We start from the raw sequence: 23,730 nt of genomic DNA on the forward strand, positions 1-23,730 counted from the left end.
GAGATTGTCACTGTCACTCGAAACAAAAATGAAGGTGTTGATCAGATGTCTGTCCTGCTGGTGTAATATAGGATCCCTGACCACACATCACTGTCAATGATCAGTAGGTCATTTGAACTGAAGTCATAAAATCTCTCTCTTTCTCTGATACCAACCTATACACACACACACACACACACACACACACACACACACACACACACACACACACACACACACACACACACACACACACACACACACACACACACACACACACACACACACGCACACACACACACACACAACACTGTGATGTCCCTACACTCAATTTATTTGTCTCCCAAAGCCTATGGCTGACATGCTCGTATAGATAGCAATATTCAGGCATGCTGTCTATGTTGCCATGGTAAGGTGATCCTATTGACAAGGCTGTATTTATGATGTGTAAAGTATTCACTAAAGGCATACAGTGTTTATGTGTGCGTTCATGCATTTGTATGAGAAGCAGAATGTCCTCACAAAAAGCGAAAGCAAACTAGTCCTTCAAAGTAACAGGCTGTTACCAAGCGTCATTTCTTTAAAATGATAATTCAAGATTTGAAGTAGGGTTCAGAGTAAAAATTATTTATGGAAAAAACGGCCCATGCATTGAAGTTCATGAATATGTAAAATATTTGTACGATTTCAGATGTGTTGTCTTTGTCACACCAAGCAGATCTAACAGACCACAGAATGCTTCCCAACCATCCAATCAGAGAGTCAGTTTTAACATGCGGTTAGATTAGACGAACATTCCCCAATCAAGAGGTAAACATGGGGGCAGATTAAATGTGCTAACAGCAAACAGACCAACAGATCATTGACAAAAGCAAATACACGTGCATAAATATACAGTGTGTGTTCAGTTTTATTTAGTTAGATGGCAAGTAATAAATCTGAAAGTTTTACATTGGAGATTATTGAAGACTGGGTTATCATCTTTACTTTGGGGAATCTGGAAGTCCCCTTAGTCATCTCTTTTTTGTTGGGGATTTTTGTTTGATTTCTATACCTGTCAGAAATGTTCATAACATCTCTGTACTGGGCAATGTTACGTGTGGCGTTGAGCTTAAATGGTTGCATGAAATATCATTTGAATTTTGTTGTACTGAACACTTTACTAGAGTATTTATCCTTACTGCAATTCAAGCAAAATGCAATTAACTCAAGCACCTGCACGGAATCAACAAGAATCTGCCACTTCACCAAGGGAACAAAGTGTTGCGCAAGAGGCCACACACTCCGATGCAGACATTAACATGCCTGAATTAAGTGATTTACAATCACCAAATCTAGTGCTGTGACCCAGAGTAAGCATACTTAAATTTTAAATTTTCGCAATAAAGTAGACAAGTGATGTTCGGAAAAGCATCAGATTAATTGCCTTGATTGCAGAACAAGCAAACATGTAATGTGCGTTTGTGTATGTAACGTGTGAGTTCTGTCTTGATTTAAGATATTGACGGACCAGGTTGGAATCTCCTCCTTGCAGTGGAGCTTTAGGACTAAATTAAAAAAACAAACTTTTTTTTTTTTGTTATGATTTATGCCGGGGTTAATGGAAAGAATATAGCCCAATGATGGTCCTCACAGGTACAGTAATGCAAATATGTATGTGAGGTGTGTGTTTATTAGCTGATTATGCATCATTTGTTTTGCATCCCCAAATGTTCACAAGTCATCTCCCTGTTATTGCTTATAAAATTACCTTCTGTTTGCTCGCTGTGGCTTTAACCGTCACAATTCCCAGTTAGCTTGTTTATTATAGCAATAACAGGCCAGCATCTTTGGCCAGTGCATCGCCTTAGGGCAACACTGACAGCGCTTTATTATCTCGGGTGAGTGTTTACCCCTTGATTCCTTTTCTAGATTTGATCAGGCACAACATGACCTTTCTTTGTTCGGGCGAGGTCTGAAGACTTAACCTCCACCTGTACCTTGCTCTCCCAGGACTTAACTACCGTCAACAACGCTAATTAACTATCCTCAGCGGGAAGAGGAAAGAGAGACAGACAGGAGGGGAGGGGAGAAAGACAGAATGACGATTGCGACAAAGAACTAACACATTGACATCTTGGTGCGTTTCTGGTTAGACTTTAACTCACCAGTTCACTAGTAAAACCAGATATTCTTATGCTAATTGACTAACAACTAATCATAGTAATGCCAGAAGGTCAAGCTCATCAAATCTATCAGTGATCAAGCAAGCAAAAACACACAAGTGTACTGCACACATGATGATGTACAGTTGATCCATACATTTTCTCCTCTAAATGAAGGCACTTTGTTTTTATAACATATTCATAATATTGCAACTTTAAAATAAAAGTAAAATAATTTGGTCCAAAATGTAACCCATATTTCAATTGGCTAATCTGCAATCGGTAAGTGTGAATCATTAGTATTGTTGCTATGGTTACCCAGAGTAGAACACTTTAAACGTCACAATAGAATAGAACATTTGACGTCAGCTACAGCTGATGTGGCCTGATATAACATTCTGAAGAACAACAGCGAGCAAAACAGGGATAATTACTTTCCATGTGAAAAGTAAACAACATGCAGTATTTAAGTGACAAAATGATGACGCCTGAAGTTGAGCTAGTCTAATGTCTGCATACAAATCCCCTTTTTCATATGCTGGAGCAGTGGAACAGACTGGAAAATTACTTCCCTAACTGATCATTATTGCAGTTCTCTTAAAGGTCAAATGTTACATGAAAGCCTTGGGAGATGCTGCATTGGTGGATAACGCTGAAGCGAATAAACAGGAGGAAGATAAATAAATGACGCTCGTCATCGTCGACATGACTCAGCATCCTTCAAAGGGGACAAAACAAAAGAAAAAGACAAGGAGACAGACAGGAATAAAAAGACACCTAAACGCTGAATGTCACGCGACCAGGTGTGGCCGCCTTATGTGACACATTCAAGCTTCGGATCATTGTCCGCGTTACATTCATTACCGTCCCGTGGCGCATGAAATACAGAGCGTTTCACAAGAGCGCGGCTTTCAACCAGCTTTGCAGCGTCCCTGAGGAGTCAGCATCCTTGGCACAATGGATTCTAGATAAAGATAATTTATTACAGTAGCTGTTTCAGCCGGAGAGGCTCCCGGGAGGAAGAGGAGGGGCGGGGGAGGGGAGGGGTGGTGAAAGGATGAGGACCGTCTCCCGCCGCTGCGAGGGCTCAAGATGTTTTATTTAAAGACCTAGTTAGCTCGTCTTATCATTATCTCACTCCTGAGTCCTGAATGGGATAGATTACAGCTGCTGCTTTATTTTGGCTCCTCCATCTAAGTGTTACCTCTGTAGCTCCTGGCTGTTTTTCCCTTCCCCTTCTTTTTTATTATTTTCTCTCTCGGTTACCTATCAAGCGTTTCACGTGCTCCGCTTTCGACATGAGAGGACTACGTATAGGCTCGGCTTATCCCCCCACATTTAGCCGGTTAAAGAAACAAGTCGGCGAGAAAGTGAAAGGCAAACAGCAAAGCCTCTGTGTTCCTTTCTGTGTTTGTCTCTTGCCTTGTAGTCCCACTGGTGAACACATTAGGGGTTTCAGTGAAGAGAGGCAAACAGGATAGTCTGAATTTAAATGGGTGCATATTTATGTTTCCATTGTGCTTTTATGTTCAAATTAAAAGAATAATAATGTGCATATTGTCTCATTTACAGAGGTCGTCAAAGTCCTGAAACTTAAACTTGTGATGTCACTTGGAGTTGGGAGGAATTACCTGCTCCAAACTGATGATAGCTGTAAGTTAAGCGATATTTTTGCAGTGCATCAGCTGTTAGTTTCCCAGAGCCACTGTAGTTGTCTTATTCACTCATATCTTAGGCATTGGTTAGCATCCCTGTCCAGCCGTCTTATCCCCAGATCGTTGGATCTTACACCCTTGATCAGCAGCTAATTCAAGCCATAATGCTGAAAACATGGGGAGGAATAATGCCTTAACAATTGCCTCACTGAAATGGAGGAAGTGTAAACGGGAAGAGAAAAATACATAAACAAAAAGTTGATAATGTACTGTACATAGCTTTTTCTTAATGAACTGCTCATAATCCTGTACTTGGTATATAATCTGTAGTGTCTGTCAACAGATTTGCCACCTCATCTCTAAGTAAACCTGAAAGTAGAAAATCCTCGCTCTCTTCTTAACTACACACACACACACACACACACACCTGCGCTTTTCCACACCATCTGTCTGTGCTGCCATCAAACGCAGCACTGAAGAACACACTGAGCGCGCTCTGCATATGGAGACAGGCAGATAGTCACACTGCCAGCACACAGAGGTTACGGGGAAATGATGGAGCTGTGTCTTTTAAGACCAGATCTTTACTCAGGTATGAGGGAGTTCCTTCATGCCTTGACGCGGTAGAAAGTGAGCAGGCTGAGGAAGTGGAGGAGGAGGAGGAGGAGGAGGAGGAGGAACACACAAGCTGTGGCAAATGTTGTGTAGCAGCAGATAGTGTCAAAGCATGGCAGAGGAATAATTTACTCCACAGCAGGGTCGGGTGTGTGATCAATACTTAACATAGAAATAAGAAAGGGTTCATTGATTGCACGCTGGGTGGTGGGCAGGGGCAGTGGGAATATCACAAGCGTGTGCGATCCCCTGTCCATGTCGCCATCCTGCTGCGAGAACATGCAGAATCCTGAGAAAATGAGCAGTGATTAAGAATCGACACCTTGTAATTGGCTAGGGAATAAGGTTTTCTGAGCCCACACTGAGCTTTTCACTGCTCCTCCATACGCCCTCGCTACATTTTTTTCTTCCATCGTTCGCTTGGCTCCCTTCCTCCTTACAGCCTACTGCAAATCTGGGCAATTACATAAGGAAATCGTGAATGTGAGGCTTGTTCAAGAGTGAGAGGGAACTGTGAGTGTGAGTGGAGCCTTACCTTGAACAGACCATGCTTGTGGCTGTGCTGGCCCAGCCACACTCCACTGCCGAGGGTAAGCTCCATCTGAGGAGGGTCTATCACTCGCTCGTAAATTCTGCCAAAAACAAACCAGAGGAAATTGTTGGGTGACGATAAGGACACAGACATAAATGCAAACTCTCTCTTCCACATCCTGGTAACACTGATACCAATACAGCTTGAATCGGCAGTAAATGCAGACCGTCCTCATCTCTCCACTGGGGGGAGCAGAGGCCGCTATCGTCAAGCATGAGCGGCAGTATTGTCCTACAGCTCTGGAAACACTGTGTCGATATCAGGAGGTGGGATGTAGGCTGGATTAAGCGCCTGGCTCTTGACACAGACCCAAACAGACATTGGCACCATTCAAAGCCCTGAGTGTCATTCAGTAGCAGTTTCCTGCACTGAGCCAGGGCTTAATGGTGCTGGGTAGCTGAGACAGGCCTCTGCTGGGATGTCAGGACCAGGGTTTTCCCCCCTTTCTTAGACAACAGACACTCATTAAGTCCAGAACATTACCTTTTATTAAAATGGAAGTTTCAAATATCTGGCAAGGTTTTGATCTCAGAGGGAAAAAATAAGAATGCAGCAACTTCCATTATCTTCCATAGGTAATGGAAACAAAATAGAGACATTTCCACAACTTCAAGGGGTAATCAAACAGAGTGCATAAATAAAGGGCTGATAATCCACCTTCACTTATGTTCCACTTTTCACACAAAGATGCAACTCAAAGTGATGGAAAGACTACGGTAGATGAATGCACCTTACGATAAAACAATACAATTTTGAAGACAGTACAAACAAAAAATAGAAATATAGGAGTGTAAAAACATGAAAACAATTACAAGTCAAACATGGAAGTATGCAAAAAAATCTAAGTATTTTGAAGTAGTTTGAATGGTAAAGGAAATGTAATAAAAGCATAGGAAATCATAGATGAAACTGCTTCTTATTTGGGGTGAACGGTATTTCCAACACAACTAGAAAGGTCACGAATCAAGACGAACCAACTGTTGAGTCACTGGTGGATCCTATACCATACCCCAGCACCTATATGTTTTTGATTCCATTCTGAGCAAATTTACTGAAGGCTCACATAATTTATTTTAACGTTAAACCAAATTTCGAGCTGTTATGTGACCAGACTCTGTCTGCAGCTCTGTGCAGCTCTAAAACATTTTTAGCTTATTGTTCCGTTTTCCCTTTACGGTTCACTAACTTTGGCTCTCACAGATTCCCCCATTTAAAACTGTACGGAAGCCAATTACATACTGTCTGCACACAACAAAATGGTGAAAAGACATTTGGCAAGCCAAGAAGAACAAGCCATTTCCCCAGGAGTTCGTGGACTAAACGTGACAAAGAAATTCTGTGAATACTTGATGTAATCTCCTTCCAGCTCGACACAACCAGTGATGCTCAAGGGATTTTTATCACAGAAGCCAAACAGGTTCCAGCTAAAGCCTTTTTTACCTGTCAAATCAGGTGAGGAGTGTTAGTTCTTAGGTGGCTCAGAACACGGCAGTCAACCCTCATAATAAGCATGAATACATCAAAGGTTTGTTGAGAAGAGTTGAATGACTTTACTAAAATTGATTTTAATTTTAACATTTTAAATATGTGATTAAAATATCAGTAAATAAATGCATTGTGAGAAACAATGAACCTAAAACAAACTATTAAAGGCCTGTATGTTACCTGCATGTATGGTCAAAGGTAACAGTCCATTTTATCTCTACACTCTGCAATGTTCATTCAGGGAAAGAGTGGATGAAGCACAGAGGAAGAGCTTCTTCAGAATGAATCAGCTGCTCTGTTGAAGTCACATTACCTGTTCACCTTGGACAGAGGCGCTCCAAAAGCACAAAACTTCTCTCCACACTCTGGCCTCAGGTACACTATTTCAATGAGCAGTAAAGAAAAAAACAGAGGCCTGAGGCCAGAGTCTTAGGAACGCTTTTGTGTTTTTGCGTGCCTCCATCTTGGTCTCTAGACTCTGATCTGAATGGCTATTTGAGCAGCGAAAAAAACATTTAGAAAGACTCAAAATCGTGTACATATTCTGACACTTTATGAAAAAAATCACCTCAACACCGTGTGTGGTGTACATTTGTGATTTCTACCCTGCTGAGCAAGCCGTCACTGCATCTCTTTTTACCTTTCTGTCTTTCTTTCACCTTCGCTTCCTGTCAGCAGCACTGCAAAGTGGGAGTCTCACAGAGAACACAGAGAACATGAGGGGAGCGGCAATGCCAATTAGGATAGTTATGCGCTCTGGGGCATATTTACATGGCCTGACAGTGGAGACTGAAGCTAAACAACACGTGAATGTGCTATTCTGAGGACACACTCCAGGATGTAATGAACAATAACTACAGTGCAGAGCCCACTGATTAGCGAACCATAAAGGTGAAATGACGTCAACAGGAAAGGCATTTTACATTTATGATGCACGTTAATCTTAATGCATTTGCGTATGTTTTTCAACCAACAGTGCTTCTTCATTCAAACTGAGGACACTGTTATGAGCCTGTTTTAGTGTTTGCTTTGAAACAGCTTGGTTCCGTCGGTATGCCCTTGTTTGCGTGATCAAACTATTGACAGAACACAAACTCTTGCAAAAACCCTACAGTAAAAAAAGACATCTGAGCCCGCTCAGTTGATCACTTGTGGCACACATTAGTTTGGTCTATATACATGGGTCGTAGCTACTGTGAGACAGAGATTTCATTCCTTTATTTCTGACAAAACCAAGAAATGTTTCTAAAAGTTCCTTGATAATTACTTGTTGCCAACACTAAACACACAACTAAACATATAAGTTTTCAAATTTAAGCTGCATCTTACATCTTGAATTTGAAACCTCATGTCTGAAGCCAAATGTTTTTGGCTGTACCTCCAGTGACTTACATAATTTCAATGTGCTAACACTGTGTTAGCTTTGTATTCTGTTCACATATATTGCTTTAATAGTAGCTCTATCCTGCTGTTAGCTGAATGGACTGAACCTCATCAAGTAGCGAGCAAAGACTAGGAATTAATCATACTGTAACCCCTGGCAATTTCTAATGCCACCGCATCCCCCAAACCACCGCCAATAAATTAGTCTCCCCGCGCCCCTGTGTTTGGTTAAATCCCCTTGCACCTACAATTAAGGGAGGGGTGTTAATGAAAATGTGTTGGATGCTGAGTGGGTAGTAGGGAATACATGAAACAGAAGAGCAACAACGAGGCAGACCCATCACTTCATCCATAACCAGTAAAATAGGCCAGCAGTGTTCCACTTTTACTCTGCTCCTCTTAACCTTTAGAGAGAGAGAGAGAGAGAGAGAGAGAGAGAGAGAGAGAGAGAGAGAGAGAGAGAGAGAGAGAGAGAGAGAGAGAGAGAGAGAGAGAGAGAGAGAGAGAGAGAGAGAGAGACCCACATATCGATACTGAAGGAGGAGCGAAGCAGGTGTGGAGCCGCTCCCCCATCACTCTAACGAATGGGAAGCAGAAGCAAATAGAAAAGCGTGAGACGTTGGGTACTGCGGCATTCCAGCCAGCCAAAGCTATGGCTTACTACATAAGGCATATTTTGTTGACAGTCTGCTTCAAGAGGCTGCCAGACTCCCTCACTCTCCACCGATTTGTCCTCGGAATTGGATAAACAAGGTTTAATCTAGTGCAGTCATGATTTCAAATACTACCTTGCCATTTCCCAAGTGTCTTTGTCTTTCAACTACTGATAAGTGCAAATGAAAAGTGAAACAAACTTAATAAAGCCACACACACCAGCAGAAGCCGTGCCTGTCTGAGTTAAAGATTACGTGGCAGAAAACTCCAAATCTAACATCTTTTCATCTTCACCGGCAAGATACCTTTAAGCTTTCACCACCTTTCATGACTCCCCTTCAAAAGAACAATACCAATCACAACCTTCATTATTCGCTCTGCCAATACCTGTCTGCCGCACTCAACTCCATACCACGGCAATTTTCCACTCGTTAAGCTTGAGACACCCTGAGTCATGTTTGTATCTTTCCTCTTGAATGGCGATGAAGTCAGAAACCAGGAGTTGAACACACTTTGAGTCACTTGGTTCACTGTGGAACAAAATTCTCTGAGCCAGAAACATTTATCCTCTGTCTAAAGCAAGAGCTGGGACTAACGTGTCGTGTCAGGCGGGTGGGAGGTGGACCAAAGAGGCAGTTAGTGCAGGATGTAGACAGGCGGTGGAAGACGAACTAAAGAAGAACCCTGCTCATTCTAAAACTGTCATGGCGCCAATTTGTTGATATCGACTCGCAAACCTGCAATGACTTGTGTGTGCCTGTGAATACATATACACTTATACAGTGCTGCTTTAAAGACAGCAAGTCACAGATGTTTCTACATTGATGGTCCAAATGACATTTTCAGCAAAAGTCTAGGGAATACTTAATGTTTGGCCTAAGAATATTCAAAAAAGAGATTTCATTGCTAATTTCAATGCTAATTCCATAATTCCTTAATGATCTATTGATCTAATGTACGATACTAACTATACAGAATCATCTTCTGTTAATAACTGCATGAAAAGTAAGATGATATATTAATGAAATGGGCGAATAAAAAAAAGTAGCGGAAATAAGTGCAACAAAATGTAGTATTAAAAACAAAATTGCAGCACCCAAAATCCTGGATCAATTCCTTATTTCTCCATTTCTTAATTTTGAGCAAAGTACTATGTGAGTGTCGCTTCCAAAACTGCAATGGAGATACTGGTTTGCTTACTTTGGTTCTCTAGGCTGAAAATGCGCACAGCTCCTATGCCCTTCAGCAGTGCAGAGTGGAATAACTGCGGTGCTCTTTTCTGGCTTTGTCTGACTGGCGTGGGAGTAGCAGCAGCATCGTATGGGCAGGTAGCCGCTGTCTCAGCTCCACGGCTTCCACTTAAAAGGGCATCTGTCAATCATACTCGTGTCCCTTAAGAGCTGCAAAAGTATCACACTTCTCTGCCACCCCTAGTTTTGGAATTACGCGGCCATGATGGATCATGATCAGACACTGCAGGCTGCAGGATTGGAGTCGTTGAATTCGGACCAAGAAATTCATAATGGATGATTGAAGGATGAGATTTTCTACACTGCACCTGAAATTTTTGAGCATCCTCATTATTGCTATTATTATACCCAATGTGGAACAAAAGATTCAAATCCTTTTTACTTTCAAGTATTGACCTGATAAGAACACAAGTCTATTACAGTAAGTATAATAATGTATGTTTCCTTGAAAGAGGACTCCAAAATATCCAAAGGTAAGTTCCTCAGCAAAGATTGAATCTGTTTCACAATGAATGTGTAACGTGATATCAGTACCTCAAGGCTGTATGTACTCAAGTAGGTGAAGTACATGACTAAACACCCAACAGCAGAAAAAACACAACTAACTGATAAGAAGTAGCGCATTCCACCTGAAAACGAGGAGGGAGCTCTTCTTCTGAAAAGTGGAGCACATCTTAAAAAGAAGGCAAATGGATCATGTTTAATGGATAAAATGACCCAATTTCCTGAAGCCCCAGCTTAGTGGGGAGGATGGATTTTGGTTTTTACTTATGTAGATGAAGATAGAGCCTAATCTGGCTTTGTCTCTCAATTCCCGACGGAGGTGTACGAGTGCCTTCTCTCTGTCACAGGTATCTGTAATTACTTCACCTCAACAATGACCTTATCTGCTGATAGAAGCTCCTGTCCTTTTCTGATAAGACACCACTACTGTAGTTGCAGATCTATATTTTTTTGGGGGGGAGCGGGTGAAGAGGCTGGTGGTGTGTAGGTATGATGGTGTATGCGTTTGTGTGTCCCCTGGGTCTCCTTGCCACAGGGAGCTGCTCCTCCTCCTCCTCCTCTCCTGTCTCCTCTGTCTCCCTAGCACCAGGGGACCCAGGCTGGGGCATTCAACCCTCAGGAGGTGGTTAGGTGGAGTGTTAGGGAGGCTGCTGCAATGACACACTCCATCACAAGGGGCCTGAGATAGTTACGCCTAAGACGCAAGCAAGTCGTCACTTACAATTTCAAACACCTGAGCAGGGAAATGACAGCAAGGAAGCACAACCCAACACAAGCCACAATAATGTGACAAGTAGCCATGTTTCCCTTGAATTGTGTTTTGTGCCATTTTGAATTTGCAAATGAAAAGATGTAGAATGGAAACACATTTATCGCCACAAAATCCATCTCAAGTCAAATAAATAATTCACAAACTGTAATGGAATCAGACTTTGTGACTCAGTGGTTGCACAGGACGCCGTCTGGTGGTTTATCTCCTGGTTTGGGTGTGACAAGCGTGTTTACACAAGCATGTTGCGTTTTTTTGTGTACTGAAGTGGAGATGTGAATTAACCTAAGTTTATCAGAGTGCAATAAGTTAGAAAGGGAGAGCAGCGACTGGATGCAAGGATTCATTAAGAGCTGTAGAAGGCTCTGCATGACAAACTACAGCAGGCTATCAACAGCTCAGGGAAACATTGACATGAATCATTTTTGTGGAAACGTTCTTAGTCATCAAAAGGCCATTTGTCTCAATACAGCCCCACAGTCTGCAAAAAAACAGACAGACAGGATCTCATCATTATCAATTCTCATAGAATGGAAAGCCGTATGTGCCGTTCAGCGCTGCTCACTGAAATGCACACTGACAGATAAACCATTGGCCAAGTTTACTTGGGACGGCTGAAAAGCTGTTCATGTATAATAGGAGTGCTGAGATAGAAGTTCAGTCTGTCAGAGTATTTAGCATCGAGCTAAGTCAAGTCTCCAGTGTTAATAAGAGGCTGCTTTTGCAGAATTAAATGAGCTTGGGCGACGAAGAGTCTTCCTTGAATGAATTTGATAAAGTCACAGTTCAGGGTAAAAGTACAGTATCAGATAAAGAGACAAAGAATCAAATAACACCAGGGTTGTAGGTATAGCAGAGAAGTACAGAAAGAACTGATGGTGACGTGAAGGGTTAATCGACACTGTAACCTTAACTTGGATTGCCCTCATCCCCTTAAGAGAAAGCTCAGGTGATTTTGAGGCCTAAATTTTCCTGTTTGGATATCACTGACAAAAGCTCCAGATAAGAAAGCTCCTGTATATATAACAAAAGAAAGACAACACCATTGATGGAAATAGCAGTAACTCCAAACTCACAATACTTGATAACGAGTTGCACCTGAAATGGCCTCAAATCAATTGCAGGTAAGTGCAACTTGATGGAAAATAATTGGATCCGACTGTTGCTCGAGCGCAATGGTGAGTTGATGAGACTAACTGAAACTCCCAGTCAGTGCAGGGAGGGGCAGAGCACAAATAGGACTTTAGAACCCCTATTCATTGACATTTTAGTTTTTCCTTCATTAGGCTGCCTGGTGCAGGAGCAGTAATTAGTTGGACGGGCCTGTATGGGCTGCTGCACTGGAACTGCGGCCACCATTGATCTGATGTGGGATATTTAGCAGGAACAACCTCATTGATTAGATATCCAAAGGCCATACATAATTTCCTCTCTGCAGCTCTAACAACACAGCCACCTGGTTGAACAAAAGACCCATACAATGCGATAGAGTCAGACTGTACATCACGCTCAAATCTCGCCAAGGACAAGGGCAAGGTGTCAAGGTGATAGTCAGCATCTATGGCATTATTAACCTGATTTCAGCTCATTATCATTCCCGGCGCAGCAGCCTACTCTTAGCTTAGGCGTCAATGATCAGGTAATGAAGTAATGAACGCTTGCTGCTCTGCTGAGCAGTGCTGGCGCTGCCCTTCACAGGAAATTAAAACGTTACACCTGAATTGCTCATTTGGAGTAACATTTCTAGCTCTTCACGGATGGATAAATTACAACTTAAAGGAAGTCTTGCATACCACTACATCACCTCTATTAAAACATCAGATACATTGTATCCCCCCCCCAAAAAAAAAAATCTGCACTAATACAAATGGAAAAAGGCTCAAGAACAGAAAGAAAGAAAGAAGAAGAAAAGAACATGCGAAGACAGAGTGTAATCAGCAGACGCTAAGCCTCATTGCAAATCTCTCATTAATCTAATGTTCCATCTCCCTGTAAAATCCTTGTTCTTGTCTTAATGATAGTTTTGGCGGGGCTGATGAGCTGCTTAGCAGGTGAGACAGAAAGAATATACCTTCCACCTCACTGGCTTCTTTAATGAGAGAAGCAGAGTCATTTAATGGCTGCCAGACACAGAGGTACTACGAGCTGGATCATAATGTGATCTTTAAGGTGGAGTTTCCAACACCTTCCCTCCCTCATGAACAGAGTGTGCAGTGAAACTACATAATGTTTAATGCAATTATCATATGCAATTATAACACCCTGATGTATTTGTTTGGTTGAAAGACCTGCAGGTCTGTTACTGAGAGCTTACTACGATATCACGTAGCATCCAGAACGTGATTAACATGATTAAGGAGCAACGAGACAGCAAACTTTACATGATCACGAGACAGCCTGGGCTGTGAGATCCGTATGGAGTACTATGTGAAATGTACTATGAAGTACAATGAAAAATGAAATAAATAAAGTGAAGCTTGCACAAAAAGAACAGCATACAATTCCTCAGTATAAAGAATTAGATGAATGTTTGTACAAGAACTTTTCTCACAAGCGAAACCCAAGAGGCCTCCAAAATATCCCAGCATCCCAATGCCACATATGATGCACAAACAAACAGACGCTAGAAAAACACAAACAAACTGTAAAACAGGACTACAATTGAATTTTATCATTTTGATCTGACCACTGAAGGACACGCACACACGCACACACACACACACACACACACACACACACACACACACACACAGTAGAATACCTTCAACACACCACCTAGATTCTCTGAACATTCGTCTTTGTTGTTTTGCACTCGCCTCACTCCCTCGCTTGGCTCTCACCTGCTCAGGCTTTGGAAGGCCAGTAGAGAACTCAATTCTGGAGGACATTTCAACGCTTTCAGCATTCAATGTCTGTCGGTGTACTCTGAAGACTGAACAAGCTATGGCAGCTAACAGGAAGGTGTGTTAATGCGGTTGGACCACACAGTCGTCGCTAGGGTAGATGCCGCTAGCTCAAGTAAGTCAATCATCAACCAAAAAAGTGCATAGCAGCGAGAATAGACTCAATTAAGTGGCACAATGAAAAGATGTGAACCTTCGACACAATCTTTGCACAGTGTGTATTCATAACGTGTTTCCAGTTTGTGCCCCACTTCATTATGTTTGGCAAAGGCCATCAAAGCTGATCGTCAGCTGTAATGAAAAGTTAATTAGGATATGTCGGATGTGTCAATCAAGCGCTGGCATCATGGGACACGGGAGTGTGAGCGAGCCAGCCAGCATTAGAGAGAGACCATCTACAAGTTGTGTTGAAGCAGGTCCTCACAGCTGCAGTGTGATAAGTGAGAATGTGGTCAGCGTGACAATGAGCAGGGCCGTGCTGGAGGTGCAGAGCTGGCTGGTGGCAGTGAGTTCCTAATGACACCAATAACAGCCCCTCTTTCAGACACAAAACACTTAATTTGGCCCATAACTACATCTTAAACATCGATGCCCCCCGGTTGATTTATGGGCCAAACGAGATGAATAATGCAGGTTTCCACTGCATTGTTAGCTAAAGCGCCTGGTTCGTTCAGGCCACGTAAACGCCTCTTTATTACCATGCCGTCATGCTGTTCAAAGCATCTGTTGCTCTATCTGTGGCTAAAGCAAATACCCACTGGCTTTTATTATGCATCCGACAGTCAGATTGGTTGAGTAGGCTTCAAACTGGTACTCATAATTGTAATAACACACAAACCACTCTGTTTAAAGAGTTCCATAGAAGAAAGGGAGTCCAGTTGCCAGGCTTCATAGTGAGGGACACATTAAAACCATAATCAGACCTATGCGGCAATTTATGCAATTTACAAACACATCTGCTCCATATCCTGTTATTGATGAAACTTGAACACATCATCTTACTATAAGGGCCAAAAAAACATGATTTGCAGCGTGTTACCAGAAGGGGAAAAGGTTGTCCTTAGGGAGGCACCAGACTCTAGCCTAGTGACTACATTACATTACATTTACATTACGAGCATTTAGCAGACGCCTTTATCCAAAGCGACTACATTACCACCCATTACAGAGGGGGGGAGCAATTGAGGGTTCGGTGCCTTGCTCAGGGGCACCTCGGCAGGGACTCCAACCGGCAACCCTCCAGTTTCCAAGCAGAAGCTCTACCACTGAGCCACTGCCTCCCCCTGCCTCTAGTCTAGTGACTAGATGGAAGGCTATGGGGGGATTAATACTAAAAGCATTTTGAAAGTGGAAACATGTGTGATTGCATCTATATTTAGACCTGAGGGTGTTTATGATCTAGACCAAATTGCAACTGTTGATAGTCAATCCTGCCTGATTTATATTTCGTCAGGATCTTTCGTAATTAATGTATAATTTAAAAAATTCCCCCCTTCACCTGGATTGGCACTAACATTTCATGGGTTACTATCATGCTCAAAGTCTCTTCTTAATCTGTTCGGACATTTTTTAATCGTCCTGCATAACAAAGACAGAAACAAACCAATGGGCACAGATGAAAACCAACAGTAGCCTCCTTAGTGAGGGCCATCAAATCCAATTTAAGGGTGGTCAGGCCATTAATAGTCCATTTATTCTCCTCTGACTTGTGAAAAACCCCAATTCTTCTGTTACCATGTCAGCCATTCATTTTTAACGTGGGTGCATTTCTGAGGTAACACCATCCCAAGGGTACACAAATCACATTCTTTGTATCTGCGAATGTGTTATGAACAGTTTAAAGCCTGTCATCTTTGGTGTTAATGTGCCACCAGTAATTATCAGAAGGCGTGGTGGCAAACAAGCAGAAGATCTACTCAGAATATTCATATTATATAATATTATTATATATATTATATTCCTTCAATCTCACCGCAACTGACAGCTGCCTTCACTCCAAGCAATGGCGGAAATGAAGACTCACCTGTCAAAGTCAATGATTCAAGACATTCGGAACTGGAGGGTAACAGAGCTATAGCGCTAAATCTGGAACTTTGAATCCCTGACCTTGAATAACAACGACATAAAATCTCTGACAGATGACAAAAGAACCGTAGCAAAACAGAACAAAACAAAGATTAAACAGCAAACAACAAAACCTCCAGCAGAGATGACGCAATGGTTTACATGCAACACTGTGTTTCATAATCGCCTTAAAACAAAGGAGTTGCGGCGGCTCTGCTCTGACAGTCTCCCTCCCTGCCTCCCTCACAAACACACACACAGACACAAATCTCCAGGGTGTTGTTTTGGCTGTGAGTGCTGAGGCAAATTAACAGTGAATGAGGTCTCGCTTTCTTCATGTTGACTCGTCTGTAGAGTCTCACTGGATCCATTCGACAACATTTTGGTGCTTGATTGTAATGATTTATAAAGCTACAACTACATTATAATTGTGATATTACAAATTGGTATTGGCTGCGATATTTGGGAGATCTGAGAACATCCTTGTCGATCGAACGCGTGGAGGCAACACCTCCATCAAACCAACGGCTGATTTAGTGAATCCGGTGTCGGTAGAACAGACTGGTCGAAAAAATATCCACCGCTGTGGCTCACAGTGAACTTGATTGAGAGGGAGAATGGCACCGAAAATGTGTTCTTTACCCTGATGGTGGGTTAAGAAAACTGCCCAAACTGCAATAAAGCTTGACGCCTCTGTTCATCCCTTCATGTCACCGTCTCAGTGTGGCTTCTTTTATTAACTATTCCTCCTTGTAATCCATTCAATTTATCCACTGACAAAACCAGTCCATATCTGGATGAAACTAGATGAGCGCTTCTTTAATCGGGCTCCCAGGGGACCCACGGCCCACTCCCTGCTCTGTACCTACACCTGATTGGCCAGTTTAGGGCGTGTGTAAACTTTTTACTCACGTTTGGGAATTTAATGTTGGCTACATTTGAGACAGCATGCAAGGATACAAGTGCTTCTTGATGACCCTTGTTGGTCTCGGTGTGATGTGAGCAGAGTATCACCTCATGAAGACTCACTGCTGATCGTGTGCAAACAGCCCCAACCTACACATGACGTACATAACACACGCAAGGAGCTTTACACAGGTGCTATGATTCTACTTAAAGCAGATTCACAGGCTGTGTTTAAAGAAACGCATCTCTTCAAATTACAGACATCCAGCCAACACAATGCAGACAAAAGTGAAATGGACTGAACTTATATGACGCTTTACAATGACCTCACATTCACCTCACAGAGCAGTGACAGGAGCTCTGATTCAACAGCTGCCATTTTCAGCATTCAGTGAAGAACCTCTGGCCAATCAGGAGAAAATGCCGATATTACTCCAGTGAGACATATTCATCTTACATTCCGGTTCACAAGTAACTCTGCTATGTGTGTGTGTGTGCATGTGTGTGTTTGAGTGATGACAAAAGAAGCACTTTGATCATACCGTGTATTTTCGGACGTGTCGTCTCTGCTGGATGTTTTGTTTGTGGCTGTCGCAGCAGGCTTTGTATAAGAAGCACGAAAAAGCTTCACTTATAGATGAGCTGAGCAAATCAAATGGTGTGTTACATTTGTTTGCATCACGTTTGAGGAACGTGCAACAGCCCTCAAGTTTGAAGGATGTTGAGACTGAAACCACTACACAATTTTATTTCTTGTCAAGTCGATTAAAGCACTGCTCTATTTAACCAACGAAGACTACGCCTATTTATTTTACACCTAATTTTGTAATGGAATTCAATTTTAAGGCAGAACCAATTTACATTGCAAGTTCATTCAGAATAATTTGATGAAGACTTTGGTGAACCCCCCAATCTTTCTCTTGTCACCACCATCAAACCAAAATCCGACACAAGATGATGCACAACAGAATCTAACAAGCACATTTTCTGATCTTCACTTCCATGTTCATGCTACCAAGGACAAACCCTCTTGCTCTTTGACACTGTGTGAAGCTTTGTGACACCTGCATCTCAACACTGTGAACTTCTGATCTCAACCGGCGCATATTACCATGAAAGTTTCCTGAGGGGATAAACCTTTTTAATTTGGATTTGCCTCTAGCAGCCTTTTCATTGTAGCCCCATTCCTAGTCTGGCTCACTTTCATATTTTGCGCTCTAGCACAGCTTTAGACGTGCCGCAGAAAACAAATTCCTGCATACAGTCCATGGAGTTTGTAAACAGGCAAAGAGAAGAAAAAGAAAGCGGGGTTTGAGTACTTCTTGAGAAGGACCACTTTTGATAGGAACCCCTTTCTGTTTTGTATCCCAAAGGAAAGAGCCAACGAGAAAAAAACAGCTACTTTCAAGTCAGCCCTGCATGAAGGTTAGCTTTCATAGCACATCTGAAGATCACATGTGCAGGAGGAGAAGTAGGCAGCCTGGCTTAGCAGCAAGAGAGACGAAGGAGCTGGCGCCGGAACTGAGCGGCACCGAGAGCAGCCTGGCCCCTCTGGGACAGGCCAACGCAGCCAGTGTTCACACCAAACGACCTTCTACAAGTAGAGGACGACCATGTGCGTCTGTGTGACAAGCAGAGCCAATGTCATTACTGTGATTAGCTATTCAGGTCCAAGACAAAGAGCTGGCACCGTGTGTGTGTGTGTGTGTGTGTGTGTGTGTGTGTGTGTGTGTGTGTGTGTGTGTGTGTGTGTGTGTGTGTGTGTGTGTGTGTGTGTGTGTCTGTTACGACAGGGTGTGTACTGGGAGCATGCCACTAATTCAATTAGGAAAATTTGCAATTTGCAATTACATACTACACTTACATAAGCACCTGACCTTGTCTAGGTTCGGAAGATACAGAAACGTGTGTGTGTGTGTGTGTGTGTGTGTGTCTAAACTGGCAAAAACAAGCCAACAAAAACAGTAGGGTGAGAGGAAAAGGTGAGAGTTTAACCTCCAATGAAACCTCTGAGCAGATGATGTTTCCATTCAGTGTCCAGTGCAAAAACATTCTAAAAAGTTGAGAAAATTGAAATCAAACTCACTTTTGCGCTATTAAGGTCGGTAAACATGGAGCTGAACGGAAACCACACTACTGACTGACAGAACAGACTGTAGCCATTTTCTCACATTGCAAATCTGCTAAAGCTAAAGGTACTGGATTTCAATTCATCTCATTATGCAGCTGTTCATTCAAAATGTTAACCAAAACTAGTTGTGTCAGTTTCATCACAATTAAACAACATTTACGCAAGTATTGTCTTCTTCTAGATCTCTTGTACTTCACTTGCTCTTTATATTATACAGCAATTTGCATGTAAAATGATAATGACCTCATAAATGAATGTGCAGTACCAGTATATAAATTGTTTAGACTAACCATCGCCTGAGCCTGACAGAACATGAAAATACTTTTTGCATAGTAATGCATGAATAACCTAATGAAAAGGCAGATTCTTCTGAATAAATACTTTCACTTCTGAAAATGGAAAACATTCACATTACATTAAAGACAGATTTATTCCTCATATTCACTTATTTGGGTCAAATTGTAAATGCAGGGCTTATGACATATTTTCCATGGTGACATTGCTCTGTTTCATTTCTCACCTGGACAGATAAGTCATTACAATTTTCCAGCAGACAGGACAGAATGTCAGTCTCTTTCATTTTGTGTATCTGGGTTTATTTGTACAATAATGGGTAAAGTCAAAAAGTCACACAAATCACTGAATTGGCAGTGACACCAAAAATCTACCGTGGTATTTTTACCCCAGACTTCCTTTCCTTGATGTGTAGAGCCCAGGAAGGTACGGACTTCATTAAAGCACACATTTCCCTGATTCAAACTCGCAAATTGGGTGTATTTTTCATCAATCAAATGGGATCAAGGCGGTCAAATGCAATTATAGGCTGAAGAATATTCTATTCTGTAATTATATTCTGAAAATAAACACACATTGTCTGTATAATTGCAGGTCCCTGTCCAAACTGAGCTGCAGCCATTAGTTGAATATGAACAAACTAAGTAGGTGATGGTTCTGTGCACTTACACACACTTAGCACTTCAGCACCTCATTGTTTGGGCTGGCATCAATTATTTTATCATATATTGCTGGTTATAAATTCATTCCGTTTTGAAATAGAGAGTTTATTTGCTCTCTGCGCAAATCTTTAGTCTGACGATGATGATGTCCATCAAATATGTCTTTTTTTATTCCTTTCATTTGCTGTTATGGGCCTGTAAAGCTGATATTTGGCCCTACGAATACATTCTATGACTTGAATTAAAGTAGTTGCCAGTTAAGCCCATTTAAGCTTTTTACCATAACAACCAAACTGCCACTACCAAGTCTCTGCAGGCTTTCCAGGCTCACGCAGTAACAGCTCCTCCCCCAGCCTGAGCTGTCCCAGATGATGACCAAAACACAGAGAAACTTTTTAATGTGTGAAAATATAATGCTACTATAATGCAGAAAAGGGATCTTAAAAATACATGAATAAAGTCATGAATTCAAAATAGATATAAATGTAAACTAGATTACATTTCCATACATCATAATCAGTGCCTGTATATCAATCTTGCCCTTTGACTAATGACCTGTTCTCTGCCTTCAACCGAATGCATGCAGTGATAAATCCAGACCTGCGGAGAGCATGAAAAGTCTTATGTGGGCGGAAAGAGTAAAATGTGAATAATCATCGCGCTAGCTCTGTTTCTAAGTCATGTCATGCCCCCTGCAGCATTTTCAAAATGTTGGCAACAAATTCAATGTGGTAAGCAGTAATAAACAAATACAAAAATAAAAATCACAACACGCCACGTTGCTCATTAAAAGCATCTTCTTGGCAGTGAAGTCCTAATAAATCCACACTGGGCATCCCTGGCATGAAAAATTAGGTTTTCCTAATTGATCAATTGCAGCCTGGTGTGTTAGAGCCATTTTCATCCAATTGGACAAAAGTCAGTCCCTGCTGGCATTTACGTCACTTCTGTCTGATTAATGCATTTTGCCTCAAACTCATGCAGTAGAAGCTCATCTAAACTCCTTCACTGATATTACATCTCTATTCACTCTCATCCAAATAAATGATCTCCCTCAATTACATCTCAGAAATTATTCAGTCCATGCATTTTCTTCTTAATACGTTTATGTAAAACACATCTGTCCTATTCTTTTATATCGTATTTGTATAATGCTGTGACACTGTCTGGATTCCATAGGGTTGCGCCCGAAGAGCAACATCTCTTACACCAGATTGGTACGGTATGTAACTAAATTCCACCCAGCACCCATGAGACCTGGCAGATGTTACTATGGAGATGATCCACCAGGTCAGCGCTATAACAAATTTCTCTTCATTATAATCAGGCACAAAACACTGCGCCGCAGCTGCTGAACTGATGCAAAAGCGGACTGAGAATCAGCAAGCATATTGCTTTAAACTGCTGAATGTATTTACATGTATTTTCTATAGTTTCAGTCCTTCACTGACTACAAGCTAAATTGAATTTCAAACATAGTGAATAGATGGCCCTGTGTCCAGATACTGAGACAGCAGTTGTAAATGCATTGTGATCAGAATGCAATATGGACGCCAGGGACCCATCCATGAGGTCAAATCCTGTTGAAATGGTGAGGGGAGGAAGGGCGGAAGGGGGATAAGGAGATATCATTTGGCGACAGTGCTCCGCTCAGCACACCAAGACAAGCAAGAGCAACAAACATCATCTCAGAGAAACCCCTGGAAGCTTGAGGGGTGCGGAAATTAGAAAAACAGCCTTTCAGACTCCAGTCACGTGCCCTTTTGCCTGTTTGAGTGCTTTCACCTTTCAGCTCAGATCATGGATGCTTATAATTCAGGAAATTGCTCCACACTGCATCTGAGTGTCTCCTCCATCGGCCTCTCAATCCACACACAGAAAAGGTTGCAGGTTTCCAATCTGACAAAGAACTAAACAACAGCATATCCTCACTGATTGTGTGTTAGAAAGGTCAGCGGGAGACGGTTTGCAGTTGAATTTGGTTGAGCCGTGAGTATAGTATCAAAGCACATTGTACAGCTGATGGAGTGGCCTAGGGCTCTCAGAAATACCTCCACACTACAACACCTTACAGCATTGCTGATAGGCTTTTTTCATCATGTGATATTTTATTTCTCCCTCTTTAAACTTACTGTGTTGACTTACCCATATTGACACGATTCATCCAAGCTGTATATTACATCAGTATTCCTGCCCCCTCACCATGGTTCCCTCACAGCTTCCCTGTCTCTACAGCACATTCATTGCAAAAGGATCGATCCTAGACGAAGACACATGGGGGAAATAGAGAATTCCTGCCCTCTATTTCTATGATCCACCTTCAGATTAGGTTCAAATCCTAACCTAAGGTAGGAGTCCTTCAGGAGGAGACAGTGACTCAGTGCAGGACAGCCAAACAAAATGACAGCTACAAACAGACACCGCTGCCCTGCAGAAAATCAGAGGGTTTAGTTCTCGTCACAAAACAATATAACCGATGAAGACAGCTGTGACAGGGGTATCCAAATGGATCACGTCAGTCTTGTAGAGGATAATGCTGCTGTTATTTTCCACACACAGGGATGGATCTGAAATCCCCACGTCCCCACAGATTTATCTGATTTAAAACAGTGCTATTATCAATTATTATAGCTATTATTCATTATACTGCTGCAGCTGAGATGAGTTACCATGAGAATGAATATGTACCGTGTGCTCTCATTTAATTTGTTTTCTCTTACTATAATGTTGTGTTTGAACTGATTAAAGGACGGAAAATGGACATCACTGCATTGCAGATGTGAAACAGAAACCACAAGACCTTCTCAAGGTCTAAAGGAAGAATGGAGCAGGGATTCACTTTGAAATAGAATGTGAAATAATGAAGAGGGGTAAAGGGAATATTCCATTCATTTAATAACGGCGTGGTGATGAGCAACTTGGGCCGTAGAGCTGACGCATCTGGAATCGTTACCCTGTATCATTTTAAAGCTGATTCAATGGGAACAAAAGCGGGACAAAGAAGTAAGTCAATTCATAAGAAGGCCATTTAATTCCATCTCCAATCCAGACAATTACTTGATATTAAATACTATGAGTGAAACATTCTCTCGTTGATTTTTTTGTGGAGTTGACTGCGTTCACAATTTCCATTTAATTGTGGAAAATGTCGTCTGTGACCTCTGTGTCCTCGCACCCCTGCAACATGTCTCCTCTATTTAAGCTGCTGATTTCAGTCTTTCCCAGGATGCCTTCAGAAAACTGTCAACTTCAGCTCTGTTGGAGTTTTTCTGATGAGATCTTGTGAGTCATCTTTTATCAAAAACTTTTGTGTTTATGTTTTGTTTATGCTAAAGCTGCGATCCAGTCTGGTCTGTTTTCAGTAATGCTGGCTGTTGAAACTGTTGAGAGAAGCCTTTGTTCTTTGAAACTGAGGGACTGGCAACAACATCTGACATTTATTATTCATGCTTGAACTCACGGATGTTGGAGTGCTTTATGCTATCAAACCCTAATCAATCTGGTTACTGACGTTATATCATCTGCATACAGTATGAACAGTTATATGAGAAAAAAAGTGTTAGTTTTAAGTGGCTTCAAGAGACGGTACATAAAATGGCCTGTTGTGTTTCTCCTTCGATTGTATGCAAGCCCACTTGTTAAGCACGCCGTCATTTAGTGGATAAGCCGAAGACACCATTGAACTTTTGACAGAGCGGGTCAGACAGTCTCACCCTGATCTTGGCCGGTTGTTGTACATC

General features: G+C 41.9%; 1 protein-coding gene across 1 annotated transcript in view; it reads right to left on the reverse strand.

Moving 5' to 3' along the window:
- LOC142996066 (protein kinase C-binding protein NELL1-like) overlaps positions 1–23,730 on the reverse strand; it is a 188,051-nt gene that overhangs the window by 115,133 nt on the left and 49,188 nt on the right. Inside the window, exon 5 of the mRNA XM_076146953.1 lies at positions 4,929–5,025. Within this exon, the coding sequence (XP_076003068.1) occupies positions 4,929–5,025 (97 nt within the window). The remainder of the gene's footprint in view (positions 1–4,928; positions 5,026–23,730) is intronic.

Source organism: Genypterus blacodes, unplaced genomic scaffold, assembly GCF_046128005.1.
Source record: "Genypterus blacodes isolate CSIRO-AG114 ecotype Tasmania unplaced genomic scaffold, CSIRO-AGI_Gbla_v1 ptg000036l_1, whole genome shotgun sequence".
Classification (NCBI taxonomy): domain Eukaryota; kingdom Metazoa; phylum Chordata; class Actinopteri; order Ophidiiformes; family Ophidiidae; genus Genypterus; species Genypterus blacodes.